Source organism: Cyprinodon tularosa, unplaced genomic scaffold, assembly GCF_016077235.1.
Source record: "Cyprinodon tularosa strain WSP-4 unplaced genomic scaffold, ASM1607723v1 ctg677, whole genome shotgun sequence".
Lineage (NCBI taxonomy): Eukaryota > Metazoa > Chordata > Actinopteri > Cyprinodontiformes > Cyprinodontidae > Cyprinodon > Cyprinodon tularosa.
The window spans coordinates 372419-390996 of NW_024039426.1; the positions used below are offsets into that span (position 1 = coordinate 372419).

At 38.4% G+C, this 18578-nt stretch overlaps 1 protein-coding gene across 1 annotated transcript in view; it reads right to left on the reverse strand.

Moving 5' to 3' along the window:
* nphp4 (nephronophthisis 4) overlaps positions 1 to 18578 on the reverse strand; it is a 259600-nt gene that overhangs the window by 182012 nt on the left and 59010 nt on the right. Inside the window, exon 5 of the mRNA XM_038267561.1 lies at positions 5165 to 5314. Within this exon, the coding sequence (XP_038123489.1) occupies positions 5165 to 5314 (150 nt within the window). The remainder of the gene's footprint in view (positions 1 to 5164; positions 5315 to 18578) is intronic.

The following is an 18578-nucleotide window of genomic DNA, read 5'->3' on the forward strand; positions in this document are numbered from 1 at the left end:
GACCTGGTCTGGGATTTGGCCTAATTTAATTTTTATTGTGTCATGGTGAATCATTGGGCATGAACCTCTTTGGCAGGATCAGCTTTGTGTCAAAATCAGTCTGATGCTTCCCTGCCTGAGACACTCTTGTTGAATTCCTTTTTTTTCTGGTAAGAAATGTGATTTATTGGAGACGCACGCGGCTTGTAGTATTTTTTAATGGTGTGTCTTGGGTTTTTTTGTCTGGTCTGTGGCTAAATTTTCTGCTTGGCAAACACAACAAACTAATATGCCAGGCAGAGGGCTTTGCTTTGCCAAAGGGAATATCAAGGATTTTTACTATAAAGAAATGATGAAAACTATACCCAGGGGGCTGCATAATTTTTCAGAGGCTGAATATAAAGCTGTTGTCTACACAGGTGTATGAGTGCATCAAAACCAGGAAAAGAGAGCTGACCCAGCAGCCAAAAGAGCAGCTGAATCCCGATAGCCAAGATTAAACTGTGTTGTAGATAACAGCATTTTTACTTTTTGTGACATGAATGTCGGAGCATCTAAGGTATTTATGAAATGCTCAAAAAGTGTCTTATGACAGCGGACCTCATAGGACTGACCTAAGAAGGATGTTTGTCCTACGGTGTTTATTTTAATAAGACAGACTGAAGGAACTGCAGACATATTAATCAGTAATATGATTATTAGCCAGCGAGTTAAGACCAAAGTTACGTTTTGGGTTTTCTTCATTTTTTTTGCTGCTATTACAGCTCTGGGCCATTCCGCCCACCTTTCTTTGCTAATTAATGTTCATTTTGAGGAGAAAAGGCAGGATTGTTTATGTCTTTTTTGGGCACAAGAATGAGGAAAAGTCCAAAAATTCAACAAGACAGGTATGAAAACCAATGAACTTGCAGAAAAAGGTTTCTCCATCATGTGTTTGGGATAATTTTAATTCAATATATAGAGAACTGTGGGGTAAAATACTAAGGTTGTTAAATATAATAGACATGCATGATAATTTTCCTACTCATGTAAGGCTATAAGGTGTAAGTTCTAAAACTGTAATGTAATCTCAACGTAGAATTGGTTTAAGCAGATAGCAGTTTTTTATTAGAAAAAAGTTAATCGTTTAATGTGACATAAGTTACAAGGTTAAACTGGCTAAAGGTTGTTACGGCTGGAGAAAGTGGTTTGAATGGAGAGATACTGGGCAGCTTATTGAGACACTATGTCTGAGACATTTATTCTATCCAGAAATAGGCTTAATAAGCAAAACAAAAATATCTGTGAACAGGCTTGAAGACGCTATGGCACACTTAAAGACGACATTTAATAATTTAACAATCTATCAGATAGTAGCCAGTGATGTAACACATTGCTGTTTACATTTACTGATAACGTGTGTGTGGAAGTGTTCATCCCTTTGCAATGAGGGGACCCAAGATATTAAAGTTGTTACTATTGATTGCTTCAGGACCAAAAACAAAAAGTCTATACAAAAATAAAACATGTTTAAATCAGTTTTGGGAAACAGATATTAATTTAACTAACAGGAAAATCTTTTTTTTTTTTGCTCTATAGGGATGAATAAAGAATCTGAAACTGTATTGAAAGTTAATATATCCTTTATTATGGACTCACTCCTTGCAAAATTATCCGAGGATCAGACAATTATTTTTGTCACTATATTTCTGTATTTATATATATATATATATATATATATATATATATATATATATATATATATACATATATATATATATATATATATATATATATATATATATATATATATATATATATGTATATTTGTCATAGGAACCAGAACACTGAAGACCAAGATAACAGTTGGAGGAATTGTATGTGCTGCAAAAAGGCTGGGTTGCTTTGGTTTCACAAAATACTTTCTTTAAGCGCTTGCAATTCTCATTATCTCTTTAGATATCCACAAACTGAATGGGAATATATTTGGAAGCAACGGTGTAAACCATCAACAAAACAGCGTTTGACCAATTTGCTCAAGTAAAAGAAATACAGAGTAAGACTCAGCTTGTTAAAGGACAGGGAGGATATTAAATGACATTGCAACAAAATATATGTAATTAAGTCATGATTTGCTGCAACCTCACTATTTTCTGAACAACTTGGATCAAATCAAATATTTGTATGTGACCGATTATTTAGAATATAATAGTAAAAGTTGGTATAAACCTAGCTTATATAATAATTGGCAATTATCACTCAAAGCCATAAAGAGATTTAAATAAAGACTGAAACTGTATTGAGCGTTAATACATCTGTTCAATATTGGCAGCTGGCAAAAAGCCAATTTCAAGGAGTTGATTTAAAATGAATCAACTGGTTGAAAATATTTACTAAAACACTTATCTAACAAGTATTAGCCTACAGAAAAGGGATTTAGGAAGAAATCTGTCAGAAGAAATACACAAACATACAATATTTGTAGGAAGATGACAAGACACAAGTGCTACTTAGTATAGATATTGTATGGTGATGTCTCTCCAGGCTGTTTACTTAGCTTTTTGTTCCGCTGCTTCTTTGTTCTGTGTGCTTTTAATAATGAAAAACCGAACTAAAGAAGGGAGGGAGGGCATGAAAGGAATGGTTCCTATTCAAATATTTGATATAAATTAAATCAGAATTGATTAGAAGGAAGTATTTAAGCTAATGGATGAAGTCTGAAAATCTGACATCCAGACAGCAAATGGAAAACGGACAGTTTGATTGTATTTGACTAAAGAGTAATGCCTCCATCCAGTGTTTCATTGCAGCCCCCCGTCTCTGTAGCACAGAGACTAGCTATTCTAAATGCTGCGCCAATATCAAGCTGATGGCTGTGGTCTTAAAAGGCAGCTTAGGTCTCTGCTGCTCACAGCCCCAGAACATGAAGAGGATTAGTTTGCTACCATACCTCCCACTGACTCCCAATGATTATAGCTTTGCACTGTCAGACTTCATTACGTTCCCCCCTTAGAAACTTACTTTCTAAGTACTGCAGACATTTTAACTTCTGGTGGAACCAAGTTTCCAAAAAAAGAACCACTGTGATAAATGTCCTGTATGTTATGTGACAGCTGGGGGAGGATGAGTGTGCAGTTTTGAATGCAATAATGGATTACGCTTGATGTACCAAATGTGATAAGTTGAACCAAACCACATAATTCTTTGTTAAATTCGAAAGATTCAAAAGTATTAAGCTAGTTTCCTTCTTTGTGTAGCCATTGGAACAAGAGCCTCAGGAATAGGCTGCAGAATCTGTAGCTCTGGCATTTTGAGGTGTTTTTGTACATTTTTGTGAAGAAAACATATTTTGTTCTCATACTGTGTTGAATACAGAGGCCCCGACATCCTGCAAGAATACAAAATATGTTACTTAAAAGATTCTGCTTCAGTATGTTTTGACAAAAAAAAAAAGAACAAACTAATGAAGAGAGGGAACAGGGACTGAAATTAACTGCTAAGCTATACATTTGGGTTTGTGTGTATATATATATATATATATATATATATATATATATATATTTATTTATTTTTTTTTTTTTTTTTTTTGTGGCTCCTTTTACAGATATTCACATATATTTACAGATATTACTACTTTAACCAGCTCTTCATTCCTTGTGCTAATGCAGAACTTTGATATCCAAAAGTTATTGCAGGACAGCAGTGTCCACTTGCCACTAGACCTCAGGTTGAGAAGTTTTTCCAAAGCCATTAGAAACTGCTTTAATGAAGGTTATTAGCAATCCTTTTTTTTGGTGAGGTGAGCAAATATGGGAATATTTAATTGGACCAAAAAGTCTTTCCGGGAGGTCCAGCTAAAACGTTTCCTTCTTGTGATGCGAGCAGATTGATGTTTCAGATCATAGGCCAATCATTGCCACACATTTGTATGTGTTACATTAGAAGGCAGCTGTAGTGAAGCATAGATTCGGCACATTTCAAAAAGCATTTATTCTGGAGTAGTGGGGAGAAAGGAAGGACCAGTAACTGGCATATTGGCAAATACAAAGGATTGCAAAAAGCAATAACAGCCACTAAAATGATCTGTTTTACCATTCCTATACTTGTAACAACAATCCAGCAAACGTGTCAGACTATCTGTACTTTAAAAAAGATTTGTGAAAAATAGAAATCAAAAAAAGAAAAGCTGGCTGAAAGAAATGCACTACATTCTTTTAACATATTGGGTTGTTTGTTAATACTGAATGTCTGATAGCAAAAAAACACAGACGGTTATAATGTGATAACTAGATTCACAGTCAATAAGTGAACAATATCTAAAAACCAAACTTGCCAAGCCAACAGGAGGATGCAGGCTGGCTATGCAGGCTGAGAACTCAACTAATTAAAAACAGCTACAGTAAAATCAGCTTGTTATCCTCAGCAAAAGGCTAAAAAGTAAGCAGCAGCATTAAGAATAACTGCTTTTTATTATTTTACTCTAGGAATAACATCCTCAGACATTTTTTTTTTTTGATAAATGCCTTTAAATCATGGTGTTTTACCACAGAATAGTCTGAGTCCACATATAGTTAGCAAAGATTTGAAGGATGGAATTTTACATGTATTAGCCAACCAAATATTGAATCCAATCAGTACTTTCTGGTTGAAACATTGCTCATAGTGAGAAGTGAAACGATATGTTTTAATGTACTTTACTGCTCTATGGTAAATGATATAAAAAAAAAGAAACAAAAAACAGCTGAAATCTCAATGGAAAGTCAGGGCTTATATTTGGAGAAAGAATCTGTTCTCACATAAATGTTGAAAACCATGATCTGTGTGAGAACAGATTAGCTCTAAGTGTGAGCGGCAGATGGTTCTGGAGTTTTTCTTTCCACTGTTGCTACAAGCATGCCTGGTGTGAGATTACCTTAAAGTCAATTAGTATTGTAATCAACTGGTTTTCCTTAGATAGAAAACTTTGAACCAATCTGACTGCATGATCTGGTTGAATTGTCTCTGTAAAGTTCCTTGAGATGACATGTGTTGTGGTGTTATATAAATAAACTGAATAGAATTGAATTTGAAACAAATAAAAGTCAATTTTAATGTCTTTCATTTCAACATTTGTAATTATTTAGCAAAAGGACATTTAAAAAACATCACAGAACCATCAGTGTTTGTTTACTAAACTGAGGTCTCAGAGCAAGTGTGAAAAGAGTACCTGTTGGAGAAGGGATGAGTCCGGATATGTTGTCCTTTCCCGAAACCAGAGCATTCTCAGGAAGGAGGTGCATTGCACAATTCAGGGAAGGATGTGTTTTTACCACACAATTCAAATGTGCTCCATCAATTACCTTCAAAATATTGCCATCTGCGAAGAGATAACAAATATGATTTCATGACAAACAAGCAAATTTGTTTTCAAGAATACAAATGAGTTCAATATGATATTTCAACCTGGCCATTAGCAGAGGCCCATCCAGACAAATGTTATCCATCTCCTCACTGTCATGTTCTAATATCCTCCACCAGAAGCAGGGGAGCCACCTGGCAACATGGCGTCCCAAATGCACACAATTGTTCAATTTTTCATTTTGGCCATTTGTGACGTAGCTGCAATGTTCCGCTACGCTGCGGGCATCATTTTCCCCGGACTAAAGCTGAAATGACAGCCATTCAGCTCCAAACCCAAAGAACCGATGCGGTGTAGATGAGGCGCGAGACATGAGCAATGAGTGAGACATTGTCATCTTTCAGGGAGGTCATTCAGAAACAAGAGGCAACCCACAACTCCTGCCATCAACACAAAGCAAAGATCATTTGGATGGTGAGTATAGTGGTGTTTGATAGGCTGCCGTGTGTTGGCTTCCCTCAAGCCTGACCTGCGTAACAATCTCTCAATGTGGCAGGGTTAATGATTGGACCTTTAACAGCACTGGTTACAAAGGCTCCTCCACACTCAGGAGTTGCTCAACAAGTTGGTGCAGAGCAACCTGAAGGAAAGTCATTATAGTCAGAGAAATGATGCTGCTATCGTAGCCCAACATTTTGTTTTCTAATTATCATAACTCAGCTATTTGCTTTATTTTCCTGTCAGCGCTGCTGAAAAACTGTCATCACACTTGTAGACTTTTAGACCCATTAATTTAGTCAAACCCATTTCTTTCTATTATATGCAGCCACCTGCTCCCTTTAGCTGCACTTGTATGCAAACCTAAAACACAGTTCATCAATGGAGACTAAGCAGAGTGGTAAACATTTAGGGTCTAAAAGCACTCTTGGACTAATAGACTGTCTGCAGAAAGAGATCTATTGTGTTTTAATGGGAAAGCTTAGAGTGAGGAAGAAAAAAAGCATCTGAACAAGACCTATACACAGGTTCATTGTGGATTTATGTGTGCCTTCTAAAGAGCGAGAACCAACAGCATTACTATAAACAGCCAATAAAAGGATGAATGTCTGACATGTAAATAAATGCAGACTGATTTAAAGGGTCTTAATTCAATGTACAGTTTCCCACCTTTCATATCAAACAATGGGAAAAGAGAAAACACATATGAACCTGAATCAATGCTGTTCAATAGGCTCAGGGATTTAAGCAACAGTCAACATGACACTACTGAAACATCCAACGGAGGCTCAGGTTCTGTCCACTCCATTTTGAAATTATGGTTAGCAAAGTCAAAAATGAAATCAACTCCTGATTCTTGCTGCATTGAGCATTCTTCCATTTTGATTTATAAAAGCTTGTCTCTGCAGCTACCTTCACTGGGGGGGCTGGACGACGACACCATTAGTAGAACATCTTTAATAGAAATTTAAACGTTGTGTTTGAGTTTTCCAACTGAAGCTCTGTTAGGGACGAAAAATCTGCCACTATCAAGAAAAATAGATAGGAGAAACCGCAGAGCAGAGTGGACATCATCACAGAAACAATAAAAATAAAAAGGTAACCAATAGAATACTGATTTAATTACCGGTATGTCAGTTATTTACATTTTTGTAGCATTGAATTGAGGCTCATCAAATATGTTTGATAAGAGATAGGACAGGACATCACCAACCATAATGTCCACCTCACTGCTACAGTAATAAAAAAAATAAATAAATAGTAATGGTTACAAAAATTAACAAAACCCTTTATGCTGGATAAAGATAGCCACACGTCTTGCTTCGCCTTTATAGTAGCAGAAAACCAAACCATCAAGGTGCTCAAGGTGTTAGTTCTGTTTCCTAAAAAAAGCTTTATCCCTTAGTAGTGTTGCCACAAAGATCTTATTTAACACACATGGAAAGAGATACATATAAATACACATATGTCTATATATATATATATATATATATATATATATATATATATAGACAAAATCATAATCAGTGTCAGCAATTGCATTGCTCTTTCATTGAAAAAGTAATCTAACTACTTTTCACTGCTAAACACTGCTAGACACATTACTTAAGATCTAACGTAGTGCATTACTTTAACTCATTAATCAAAGAGACTTTGCAGACAGGGCAAAGAGGAGCAGGGAGTTGAGATGCTGAGATATGTGAAGGTGATTGGCCGAGGAGCCTTAACGTGGGCGTGTCTTGAAAACAGATTTAGAGGACAGGCAATAGCGTAGAGCCGATTCACGTTTCGTTTGATAAATCAAATCTTTTCCAAATCCTGTCGGAAGAAAAAGAACGCAGACATCTTTGCGATGTAAAAATGCACAAAGTGCTTCTCTTTGCTCTTTTTTAAATGAGAAATTGTTGCTATATCAGCTAAAACCGAGTAAATTGCAGGATCGACAGGTGAGTCCTCCAGCTCCATGTTTGTAATGACCCGGCAAGGCCCTTCTGACTGTCGACATTCCTACATGTCCCGCCTAAAGAAACATTTCTGACATGCCATTGGTTAGACTCGCTGGTTGTTACGAGATAGACGTGTAAACAGGAGTCTTTCAAGATGGATTTGTTGTGATCTCAGACCTCACAACAATCCAGCTTGAAGCGAATGTTTAGATTTCACTTAAACACTTTGTGTTTTTTTTTTTTTTTTTATAAAGAAATAATGGGCTTATAAATTCCTCCTGTTCTTTTTTTCTGGTATAGTGTAACCCCTGTTTATTTCTTCAGCAAAATATATTTTAGTTTTCTTAAATTACTTGAAAAACATCATTTTTAAACCTAATTAATAGCAAGTTAAAGGCTGTCAACAACCAACAGTAAACATCTGTTTTTGCAGTTCGTCTATAACTAACAAAGTCACTTGTCTAGCCACATGCATTAATATGCTGTAGATCAGCATTCAGTGTTTTCATGTATTTAGTTCTTTTAACTAATGTTTTTATTCTTTAATGAATAACAAAAAAAATTTAAAATCCAACCACCGAACCTTCAGTTTTAAAGTTTCAACAACAAGAGAGTTAAATTCTAAAACATTTTAGATAGGAAGAAGTAACTGCAGTTATAAACTCAGTGACTTTTTGGAGAAGTAACTAGTAATGCCTCAAACACTGATCATAATAGTAACTTTGCAATAAACTCCAATATCAAACGAAAAAAAACAAAAAACATAGCACACAGTTTTTTTACTAATATTTGCATTTATAATCAGGCTTTTCCTTAAAATATTAACATTAAACCATCCAAAGTTAACTTGATTAAAATTGTCCCCTATAGAACTACCTCTTTTATTTCCAGCAATAAAAACAAGATGAAAAAACATGGAAAGCTAATAGATTTTCTACAAGGCTGGCAAAAAGTCATTTTCAGCTATAAGAGGCTTTTTGACCGTTTTGAGGACAAAGCAACTGCCTTCATCTTTAAAGTCACTGCGGGGGAGATTGAGAGAAGGACGATGATGGACTGGATCCCTGTGTTCTGCTTCCCTCCATGCTAGTGACTCATCTCTGTCACAAAGCTTTAACTCTCTCCTACAGCTCACTTACAACAAAGAAAGGTGCTTACTTCTAAAAATGAAAATGGGAACCTCAGTGGTTGCAGCACAGGTTAACCTCTTCGGCAAGCATTTTGAGTCACAAAAGCAGCTTTTTATTGAAAATGTGTTACTTATCATAACAAAAGAATAAATGAAAAATCTTAGAACTTTCTTGACACAGATGGCGCCCAGGTGTCAGATTCTTTCTCAACATTTATCTCTTGTTATTTATTATGCATCAGCCTTGAGTTTCCGTCAGATGCTGTGAATAGATTAGAAAGCTATTCCAAAACTTCCCTTACAGCAGTACCGGTGATGTGGTGCCTCAAAGCCACTTGAGGAGCGACTTGGCAAGAGATGTGAAAACAGAAACCTGGAAGGCTTCAGGCACAAAAAAAATCCCTCAGAATCAGAAAAAAACAGAGACAGCAACTGGGGGAAAAACATTGAAAACTTCAAAAATAAGCGAGCCAGAAAGCATGACAAGGTGATTTTACAACGCATCAAGATAAACGTTATGTATTGGCTGACAGAAGGATTTTAAATTAACTATTTTATTATGATCACATTTTATGATCACATGTTTAGCGCTAAATTAGGTTACACTATGAATAATTTCACACCGTCAGGTCCTGTGGAGAGCTGCATGTGATGATCGCTGCTAAAAACAACACCAAGTAGAAGCAAGGTAATACAGGTTACATATATGAGGCCTAAAGATAAATATTTCTGGCTAGAAGTTGTTTTCAAATATTTAATAACAACATATTATATCCAACTTTCTCCTGTCTTTTAGTTGGGTATGAAAATACAAGCAAGGATGCAGGGAATTCTCTCTCATGTTGAACATTTCTGTAGGAAATCTGCAGCTCTGCAGAGATTTGATAATATAATGATAATCTGAGATATAATGTAAACAAACAACAATGTTCAAATATACACGTTCTTGTTTTTTTCCTTTTAATGTTGGAGCAAATACATATTTTTAGCATTATGGAGTCACATGCTACGCTATGTACATAGAAGCCCATGACACTACCCGATCCGCGAAGCCCGATCTGTATTGGAAGCACGATCCACACGATCAGCTCATTCACTTGAAAAAAATCTAAATCTAGTGATTTTTTTTCTTAAAATAAGTGTATTTGTTCTTGAATTGAGAAGGTAAAGGAGACATTTTACCAATGGAATTTATATTCAAAATAAGAAAACGCAATTGCATTGTCTTATTTCAAGCGCATTTTATCTTAATATCTTATTTTAACAGTAAAAATACTAATTCCATTGGAAAATCATCTCATTTACCTACTCAAATAAATACACTTAATTTAAGACATTTTTACTTATTTCTAGATAATTTTTCCAGTGTTTGCACATGTGCAAGTACGTATTCATCCAGGTCGCCATAAATAACATAATTATTGTACTACAAGTATTTTTTTCTATCCTTAAATCACTAAAGAATATACTACACTACATCTTAAAAAAAATATTTTATGACTTTTCTGAGACAATTTGATTCTTTTTACATTTTAAATTGCTCGTCTGATGTCATCATCGGACATGAGCAGAGTAGAAAAGAATAGAATAGAAAATCCCTTTATTGTCCAACTAAGGGGAAACTGTGGTGTTACAGCAGCAAAAGGTAATAGCAGAAGTGGTCACACAATATGAAAAAATGTGTAGTCTGGCAAGAAATTATTACTCCATGTTTATTTGCATTTCAGTTGTTTCTTTCTTCAGATTACACACTATATTCAATAAGGTTAACATGAAAGGAAAAAATACAACTATAAAAAAGACTAGACTTATGTTTAAATCCAAAGCTGAAAAGTTAGCTTCCGGAAGTAGCGTAGGATCCCATTTCCAGTACAGAGCGGGCAAAGAGGAGTGTTAAACCAGAAAGGATTCAAATGCATTTATTTTCTAAGAATATACACTATTAATCTTTAACACATTGTAGTTTAGTACAGTTACTATTTTTAAGGGGGAATGTACTATAATTGAGGTATTTTTTTACAAACTAAAATCGAGAGCAACCTGGATGTGTATCTGTAGCGCATGCACAAATAAGCTGATGGTAAGGATCGTGCTACCGGTACAGATCGGGTATGACAGCCCTGTCAACACCACTTAATGAATGAATGAAGGAATTCATGACAGGATGAATAATTATTCCAGATAATAAAATAAACTAGAAAATTTCTAAAGAAATTTTGAGGGGGGCCACCTACTGCCCGTCTGGGTAACTGGGCCAATACGGCCCTGGCAAGTGACATTGGGGCTCCCCAGACCAACTGCTTACGCCTTTGAGGGCTGCTGAGGGAAGGAAAGAGGGCTAGGTCATGGGCAAAGAGAGCTGTGTGCCACTTGTGCTGAAATCTGGGAAATAGACGTGCACAGCGTATGATGCACAAGGGTAATATGGTTTGTCCATATTGAACCGCAGTGGGTAAAGCGCAGTTGGCGGGCTCTGCCCGCCTGCTAGGAGCCCTTGCAGCGATGAAAAAAATCACCAATGGCGGGCTCCGCCCGCCTGCTAAGAGCCATTGCAGTGATGAAATCACCATTGGCGGGCTTCGCCCGCCTTCTAAGAGCCATTGCAGTGATGAAATCACCAATGGCGGGCTCCGCCCGCATGCTCAGAGCCATTGCAGTGATGAAATTACAAATGGCTATGAGCAATATGCCAGAATGTATGAGTGTGTATAAGGAAGAGGCTTTTATTCTGTAGAGTCCCTGTAGTGTTATTTTGAAAGTCTATCATGGATGTGCATCAAAAGATGGGTCATGCCCAGCAGTGATATAGAATCCATTTCCAAATGTTAAATCACTGGTTTTCCATGTTATTAGGTGAATAGCTGCTGTATTACAGAGTAAATGGGAGACTTTTATTGTGAAATTTGCTCTGGGGTGTGTTTTGAAAAGGTCACTAGAGTCTAATAAAAACAACCTGGAAGAGTTTGGGTCATAATGTTGAGCCATTTGCATCAATTATTGCATTAGTATAATCTAGAGGCTTTTATTTTGTAGGGTCCCTGGAGTCTTATTTTGAAAGTCCAACAGAGTTGTGTTTAGAGAAAATGTTCAGACCCAGCAATGATAGTTGATGACTTTCCAATCGTTAAATCACTCTTTTTTCCATGTTATTAGGGCAGTAGATGAAGCGGAAATGGGAGGCTTTTATTTTGAAATTTGCCTTAGGGTGTGTTTTAAACAGTCTCCTAGAGTCTATTCTCTAAAATGGGGTTGTGTTTGGGTCATAATGTTGAGCCATATAGGGCAATAAATATATGTAAAAAATATAGAGGCTTTTATTTTGTAGGGTCCCTGGAGTCTTATTTTGAAAGTCTATCAGTGTTGAGTGGCAAGGGAAGTGTCATGGACATCAGTCATATAGTATCCATTTCCCAATGTTAAATCAGTGCTTTCACCCTCCATTAGATTAATATGTGCTGTTTAAAACAGCAGAGGTAAAATCTGTTTGAAGCACGGTTACCTTGACAACGCTTAACGAGCCTGTCAGTGACAGAGAGAAAAGCGCAGCACTATCGTTCCTTAGCTCTCAGGCTTTTTTGAATGGGAGGAACAGCTCCGAACAAACGACTGCTGAGCAAAAACCGTATGAGTTATTCAAAGAATTTCTTCACCGTGAGCATCAGCAATCCTTCGACTCCAACTATGCCAACTTTGGTGTATGTGTGTCATTCAGAAAAATATTTATGACGAGTTGAAAACACATAGTGGTGTTCGTTTTTCTCCCCTCTTCTGCTCCAAAACCAATGAAAAACGGCTCTGATTTTCATCGACTTTAGGTCGGTCTGGAGCGTTTTTAAGGAAAAGTATTAATCCTACCGTAATTCTGAAGACACTGTGTGAGTCCAGAGATTTCAGTCTACAAACTGACCAAAAATGGTGACTGTAGCTCCAAATATGTGGCCGTGAGGCAAGAACAAAATCTTTTATCTTAAAAAAACGGCCTCCTCACAGTAAGATGTCAGCAGCTGCCCTCAGGCAGGCTGATGCAGAAGCTAACTGTTAGCTAGCTTCCAGGTGCTCCCCCTCCAAACAAACGACTGCTGAGCAAAAACCGTAAAAGGTATTAGAAAAATTCTTTCAGTGAAAGAAACATCTATCCTTTGTCTCAGACTGGGGTAACCTTCATGTCTGTAGGTCTTTCACAACCCAAAACGAAGCACAAACAAAATGGCTGATCCCACCTGCTCCTCCCTTTGTTTAAACTGCAGCACCACACTCTGTCACCTTTAAGCTGCTATAGCACCCCTCCGAACAAACGACTGCTGAGTAAAAACCGTAAAAGGTATCTGAAAAATTATTTTTATCTAAGCTACAGCTATATCTTGTCTTCAATTGGAGTAACTTTCATGGCTGTAGGTCATCTACAACCTGAATGGGAAGAGAAAGAATAAGAAAAACGGGTCCTCAGTCCTTAGCTTCTAACTGAGCTAGCTGCAGCAACACACTCTCACTCACCTTTAAGCTGCTAAAGCCCCCCTCCGAACAAAGGACTGCTGAGTAAAAACCATAAATGATATCTGAAAAATTATTTTTATCTAAGCTACAGCTATATCTTGTCTTCAATTGGAGTAACTTTCATGGCTGTAGGTCATCTACAACCTGAATGGGAAGAGAAAGAAAAAGAAAAAACGTTTCCTCACACCTGAGCTTCTAATTGAGCTAGCTGCAGCAGGTCCCTCTCACCCAGCTTTCTGGTGCTTAAAATGTCCTCCGAACAAACGACTGCTGAGCAAAAACCGTATGAGTTATTCAAAAAATTCTTTCACCGTGAGCGTCAGCCATCCTTCGACTCCAACTATGCCAACTTTGGTGTATGTGTGTCTTTCAGAAAAATATTTATGACGAGTTGAAAACACATAATGTCATTCGTTTTTCTCCCCACTGCTGCTCCAAAACCAATGAAAAACGGCTCTGATTTTCATCGACTTTAGGTCGGTCTGGAGGGTTTTTAAGGAAAAGTATTAATCCTACCGTAATTCCGAAGACATTGTGTGGGTCCAGAGATTTCAGTCTACAAACTGACCAAAAATGGTGACTCTAGCTATAAATATGTGGCCGTGAGGGCGAGTTTAAAATGTTTTTTGGTCTTAAAAAAACGGCTGCCTCACACTCTAGCTTTTCAGTCTCTCCACTCTAGAAGGGTGGATTTTGCTAAAACTTTGTGGCGCTTGAGGTCTGATTATACAAAAACCGTAGCAGTTATCAACATACCGTCTTCAGTTTTAAATAGACGAAGGATTTATCTACAAACTGAGCTTTAAACTGTTTTTCTACATGAATGTATGCCGACACAGTGAAGTGCTGTTTTTTATGCTTTTTTTTCCTCTCCCCATTCATTTCCTATGGGATTTTTTTTGCGACGTTTTCGCTAATAATTCGCGAACCTTCGGACTAATGAGAAAGTTTTATACAAGCACGCATCGCACCATTGGTCCCGACGCGTGTGCCAACTTTGGGCCCGATCCGACGAATGGTGCGTGACTAGTTACGCGCCGAAGTTTTTGGTGGCGAGGAGAACTATAAGCTATAATAATAACTAGAAAATTTCTAAAGAAATTTTGAGGGGGGCCACCTACTGCCCGTCTGGGTAACTGGGCCAATACGGCCCTGGCAAGTGACATTGGGGCTCCCCAGACCAACTGCTTACGCCTTTGAGGGCTGCTGAGGGAAGGAAAGAGGGCTAGGTCATGGGCAAAGAGAGCTGTGTGCCACTTGTGCTGAAATCTGGGAAATAGACGTGCACAGCATATGATGCACAAGGGTAATATGGGTTGTCCATATTGAACCGCAGTGGGTAAAGCGCAGTTGGCGGGCTCCGCCCGCCTGCTAGGAGCCCTTGCAGCGATGAAAAAAATCACCAATGGCGGGCTCTGCCCGCCTGCTAAGAGCCATTGCAGTGATGAAATCACCAATGGCGGGCTTCGCCCGCCTTCTAAGAGCCATTGCAGTGATGAAATCACCAATGGCTATGAGCAATATGCCAGAATGTATGAGTGTGTATAAGGAAGAGGCTTTTATTCTGTAGAGTCCCTGTAGTGTTATTTTGAAAGTCTATCATGGATGTGCATCAAAAGATGGGTCATGCCCAGCAGTGATATAGAATCCATTTCCAAATGTTAAATCACTGGTTTTCCATGTTATTAGGTGAATAGCTGCTGTATTACAGAGTAAATGGGAGACTTTTATTGTGAAATTTGCTCTGGGGTGTGTTTTGAAAAGGTCACTAGAGTCTAATAAAAACAACCTGGAAGAGTTTGGGTCATAATGTTGAGCCATTTGCATCAATTATTGCATTAGTATAATCTAGAGGCTTTTATTTTGTAGGGTCCCTGGAGTCTTATTTTGAAAGTCCAACAGAGTTGTGTTTAGAGAAAATGTTCAGACCCAGCAATGATAGTTGATGACTTTCCAATCGTTAAATCACTCTTTTTTCCATGTTATTAGGGCAGTAGATGAAGATGAAATGGGAGGCTTTTATTTTGAAATTTGCCTTAGGGTGTGTTTTAAACAGTCTCCTAGAGTCTATTCTCTAAAATGGGGTTGAGTTTGGGTCATAATGTTGAGCCATATAGGGCAATAAATATATGTAAAAAATATAGAGGCTTTTATTTTGTAGGGTCCCTGGAGTCTTATTTTGAAAGTCTATCAGTGTTGAGTGGCAAGGGAAGTGTCATGGACAGCAGTCATATAGTATCCATTTCCCAATGTTAAATCAGTGCTTTCACCCTCCATTAGATTAATATGTGCTGTTTAAAACAGCAGAGGTAAAATCTCTTTGAAGCACGGTTACCTTGACAACGCTTAACGAGCCTGTCAGTGACAGAGAGAAAAGCGCAGCACTATCGTTCCTTAGCTCTCAGGCTTTTTTGAATGGGAGCAACAGCTCCGAACAAACGACTGCTTAGCAAAAACCGTATGAGTTATTCAAAAAATTTCTTCACCGTGAGCGTCAGCAATCCTTCGACTCCAACTATGCCAACTTTGGTGTATGTGTGTCATTCAGAACAATATTTATGACGAGTTGAAAACACATAATGTCATTCGTTTTTCTCCCCACTGCTGCTCCAAAACCAATGAAAAACGGCTCTGATTTTCATCGACTTTAGGTCGGTCTGGAGGGTTTTTAAGGAAAAGTATTAATCCTACCGTAATTCCGAAGACATTGTGTGAGTCCAGAGGTTTCAGCCTACAAACTGACCAAAAATGGTGACTGTAGCTCCAAATATGTGGCCGTGAGGCAAGAACAAAATCTTTTATCTTAAAAAAACGGCCGCCTCACACTAAGATGTCAGCAGCTGCACACTAGCAGGCTGCTGCAGAAGCTAACTGTCAGCTAGCTTCCAGGTGCTTACCCTCCAAACAAACGACTGCTGAGCAAAAACCGTAAAAGGTATTTGAAAAATTCTTTCAGTGAAAGAAACATCTATCCTTTGTCTCAGACTGGGGTAACCTTCATGTCTGTAGGTCTTTCACAACCCAAAACGAAGCACAAACAAAATGGTGGGTCCCACCTGCTCCTCCCTTTGTTTTAACTGCAGCACCACACTCTCACTCACCTTTAAGCTGCTAAAGCACCCCTCCGAACAAACGACTGCTGAGTAAAAACCATAAATGATATCTGAAAAATTCTTTTTATCTAAGCGACAGCTATATCTTGTCTTCAATTGGAGTAACTTTCATGGCTGTAGGTCATCTACAACCTGAATGGGAAGAGAAAGAATAAGAAAAAACGGGTCCTCAGTCCTTAGCTTCTAACTGAGCTAGCTGCAGCAGCTCACTGTCACCCAGCTTTCTGGTGCTTAAAATGTCCTCCGAACAAACGACTGCTGAGCAAAAACCGTATGAGTTATTCAAAAAATTCTTTCACCGTGAGCGTCAGCCATCCTTCGACTCCAACTATGCCAACTTTGGTGTATGTGTGTCTTTCAGAAAAATATTTATGACGAGTTGAAAACACATAATGTCATTCGTTTTTCTCCCCACTGCTGCTCCAAAACCAATGAAAAACGGCTCTGATTTTGATCGACTTTAGGTCGGTCTGGAGGGTTTTTAAGGAAAAGTATTAATCCTACCGTAATTCCGAAGACATTGTGTGGGTCCAGAGATTTCAGTCTACAAACTGACCAAAAATGGTGACTCTAGCTATAAATATGTGGCCGTGAGGGCGAGTTTAAAATGTTTTTTGGTCTTAAAAAAACGGCTGCCTCACACTCTAGCTTTTCAGTCTCTCCACTCTAGAAGGGTGGATTTTGCTAAAACTTTGTGGCGCTTGAGGTCTGATTATACAAAAACCGTAGCAGTTATCAACATGCCGTCTTCAGTTTTAAATAGACGAAGGATTTATCTACAAACTGAGCTTTAAACTGTTTTTCTACATGAATGTATGCCGACACAGTGAAGTGCTGTTTTTTATGCTTTTTTTTCCCTCTCCCCATTCATTTCCTATGGGATTTTTTTTGCGACGTTTTCGCTAATAATTCGCGAACCTTCGGACTAATGAGAAAGTTTTATACAAGCACGCATCGCACCATTGGTCCCGACGCGTGTGCCAACTTTGGGCCCGATCCGCCAAACCGTGCGGGACTAGTTAGGTGCCGAAGTTTTGGTGGCGAGGAGAACTATAAGCTAGTATAATACGCGGAATAAATATGTGAGATAGTAGTAGGTGGGCCATGCCTTCGGCATGTGGCCCCCCTAACTAGAAAATTTCTAAAGAAATTTTGAGGGGGGCCACCTACTGCCCGTCTGGGTAACTGGGCCAATACGGCCCTGGCAAGTGACGTTGGGGCTCCCCAGACCAACTGCTTACGCCTTTGAGGGCTGCTGAGGGAAGGAAAGAGGGCTAGGTCATGGGCAAAGAGAGCTGTGTGCCACTTGTGCTGAAATCTGGGAAATAGACGTGCACAGCATATGATGCACAAGGGTAATATGGGTTGTCCATATTGAACCGCAGTGGGTAAAGCGCAGTTGGCGGGCTCCGCCCGCCTGCTAGGAGCCCTTGCAGCGATGAAAAAAATCACCAATGGCGGGCTCCGCCCGCCTGCTAAGAGCCATTGCAGTGATGAAATCACCATTGGCGGGCTTCGCCCGCCTTCTAAGAGCCATTGCAGTGATGAAATCACCAATGGCGGGCTCCGCCCGCATGCTCAGAGCCATTGCAGTGATGAAATTACAAATGGCTATGAGCAATATGCCAGAATGTATGAGTGTGTATAAGGAAGAGGCTTTTATTCTGTAGAGTCCCTGTAGTCTTATTTTGAAAGTCTATCATGGATGTGCATCAAAAGATGGGTCATGCCCAGCAGTGATATAGAATCCATTTCCAAATGTTAAATCACTGGTTTTCCATGTTATTAGGTGAATAGCTGCTGTATTACAGAGTAAATGGGAGACTTTTATTGTGAAATTTGCTCTGGGGTGTGTTTTGAAAAGGTCACTAGAGTCTAATAAAAACAACCTGGAAGAGTTTGGGTCATAATGTTGAGCCATTTGCATCAATTATTGCATTAGTATAATCTAGAGGCTTTTATTTTGTAGGGTCCCTGGAGTCTTATTTTGAAAGTCCAACAGAGTTGTGTTTAGAGAAAATGTTCAGACCCAGCAATCATAGTTGATGACTTTCCAATCGTTAAATCACTCTTTTTCCATGTTATTAGGGCAGTAGATGAAG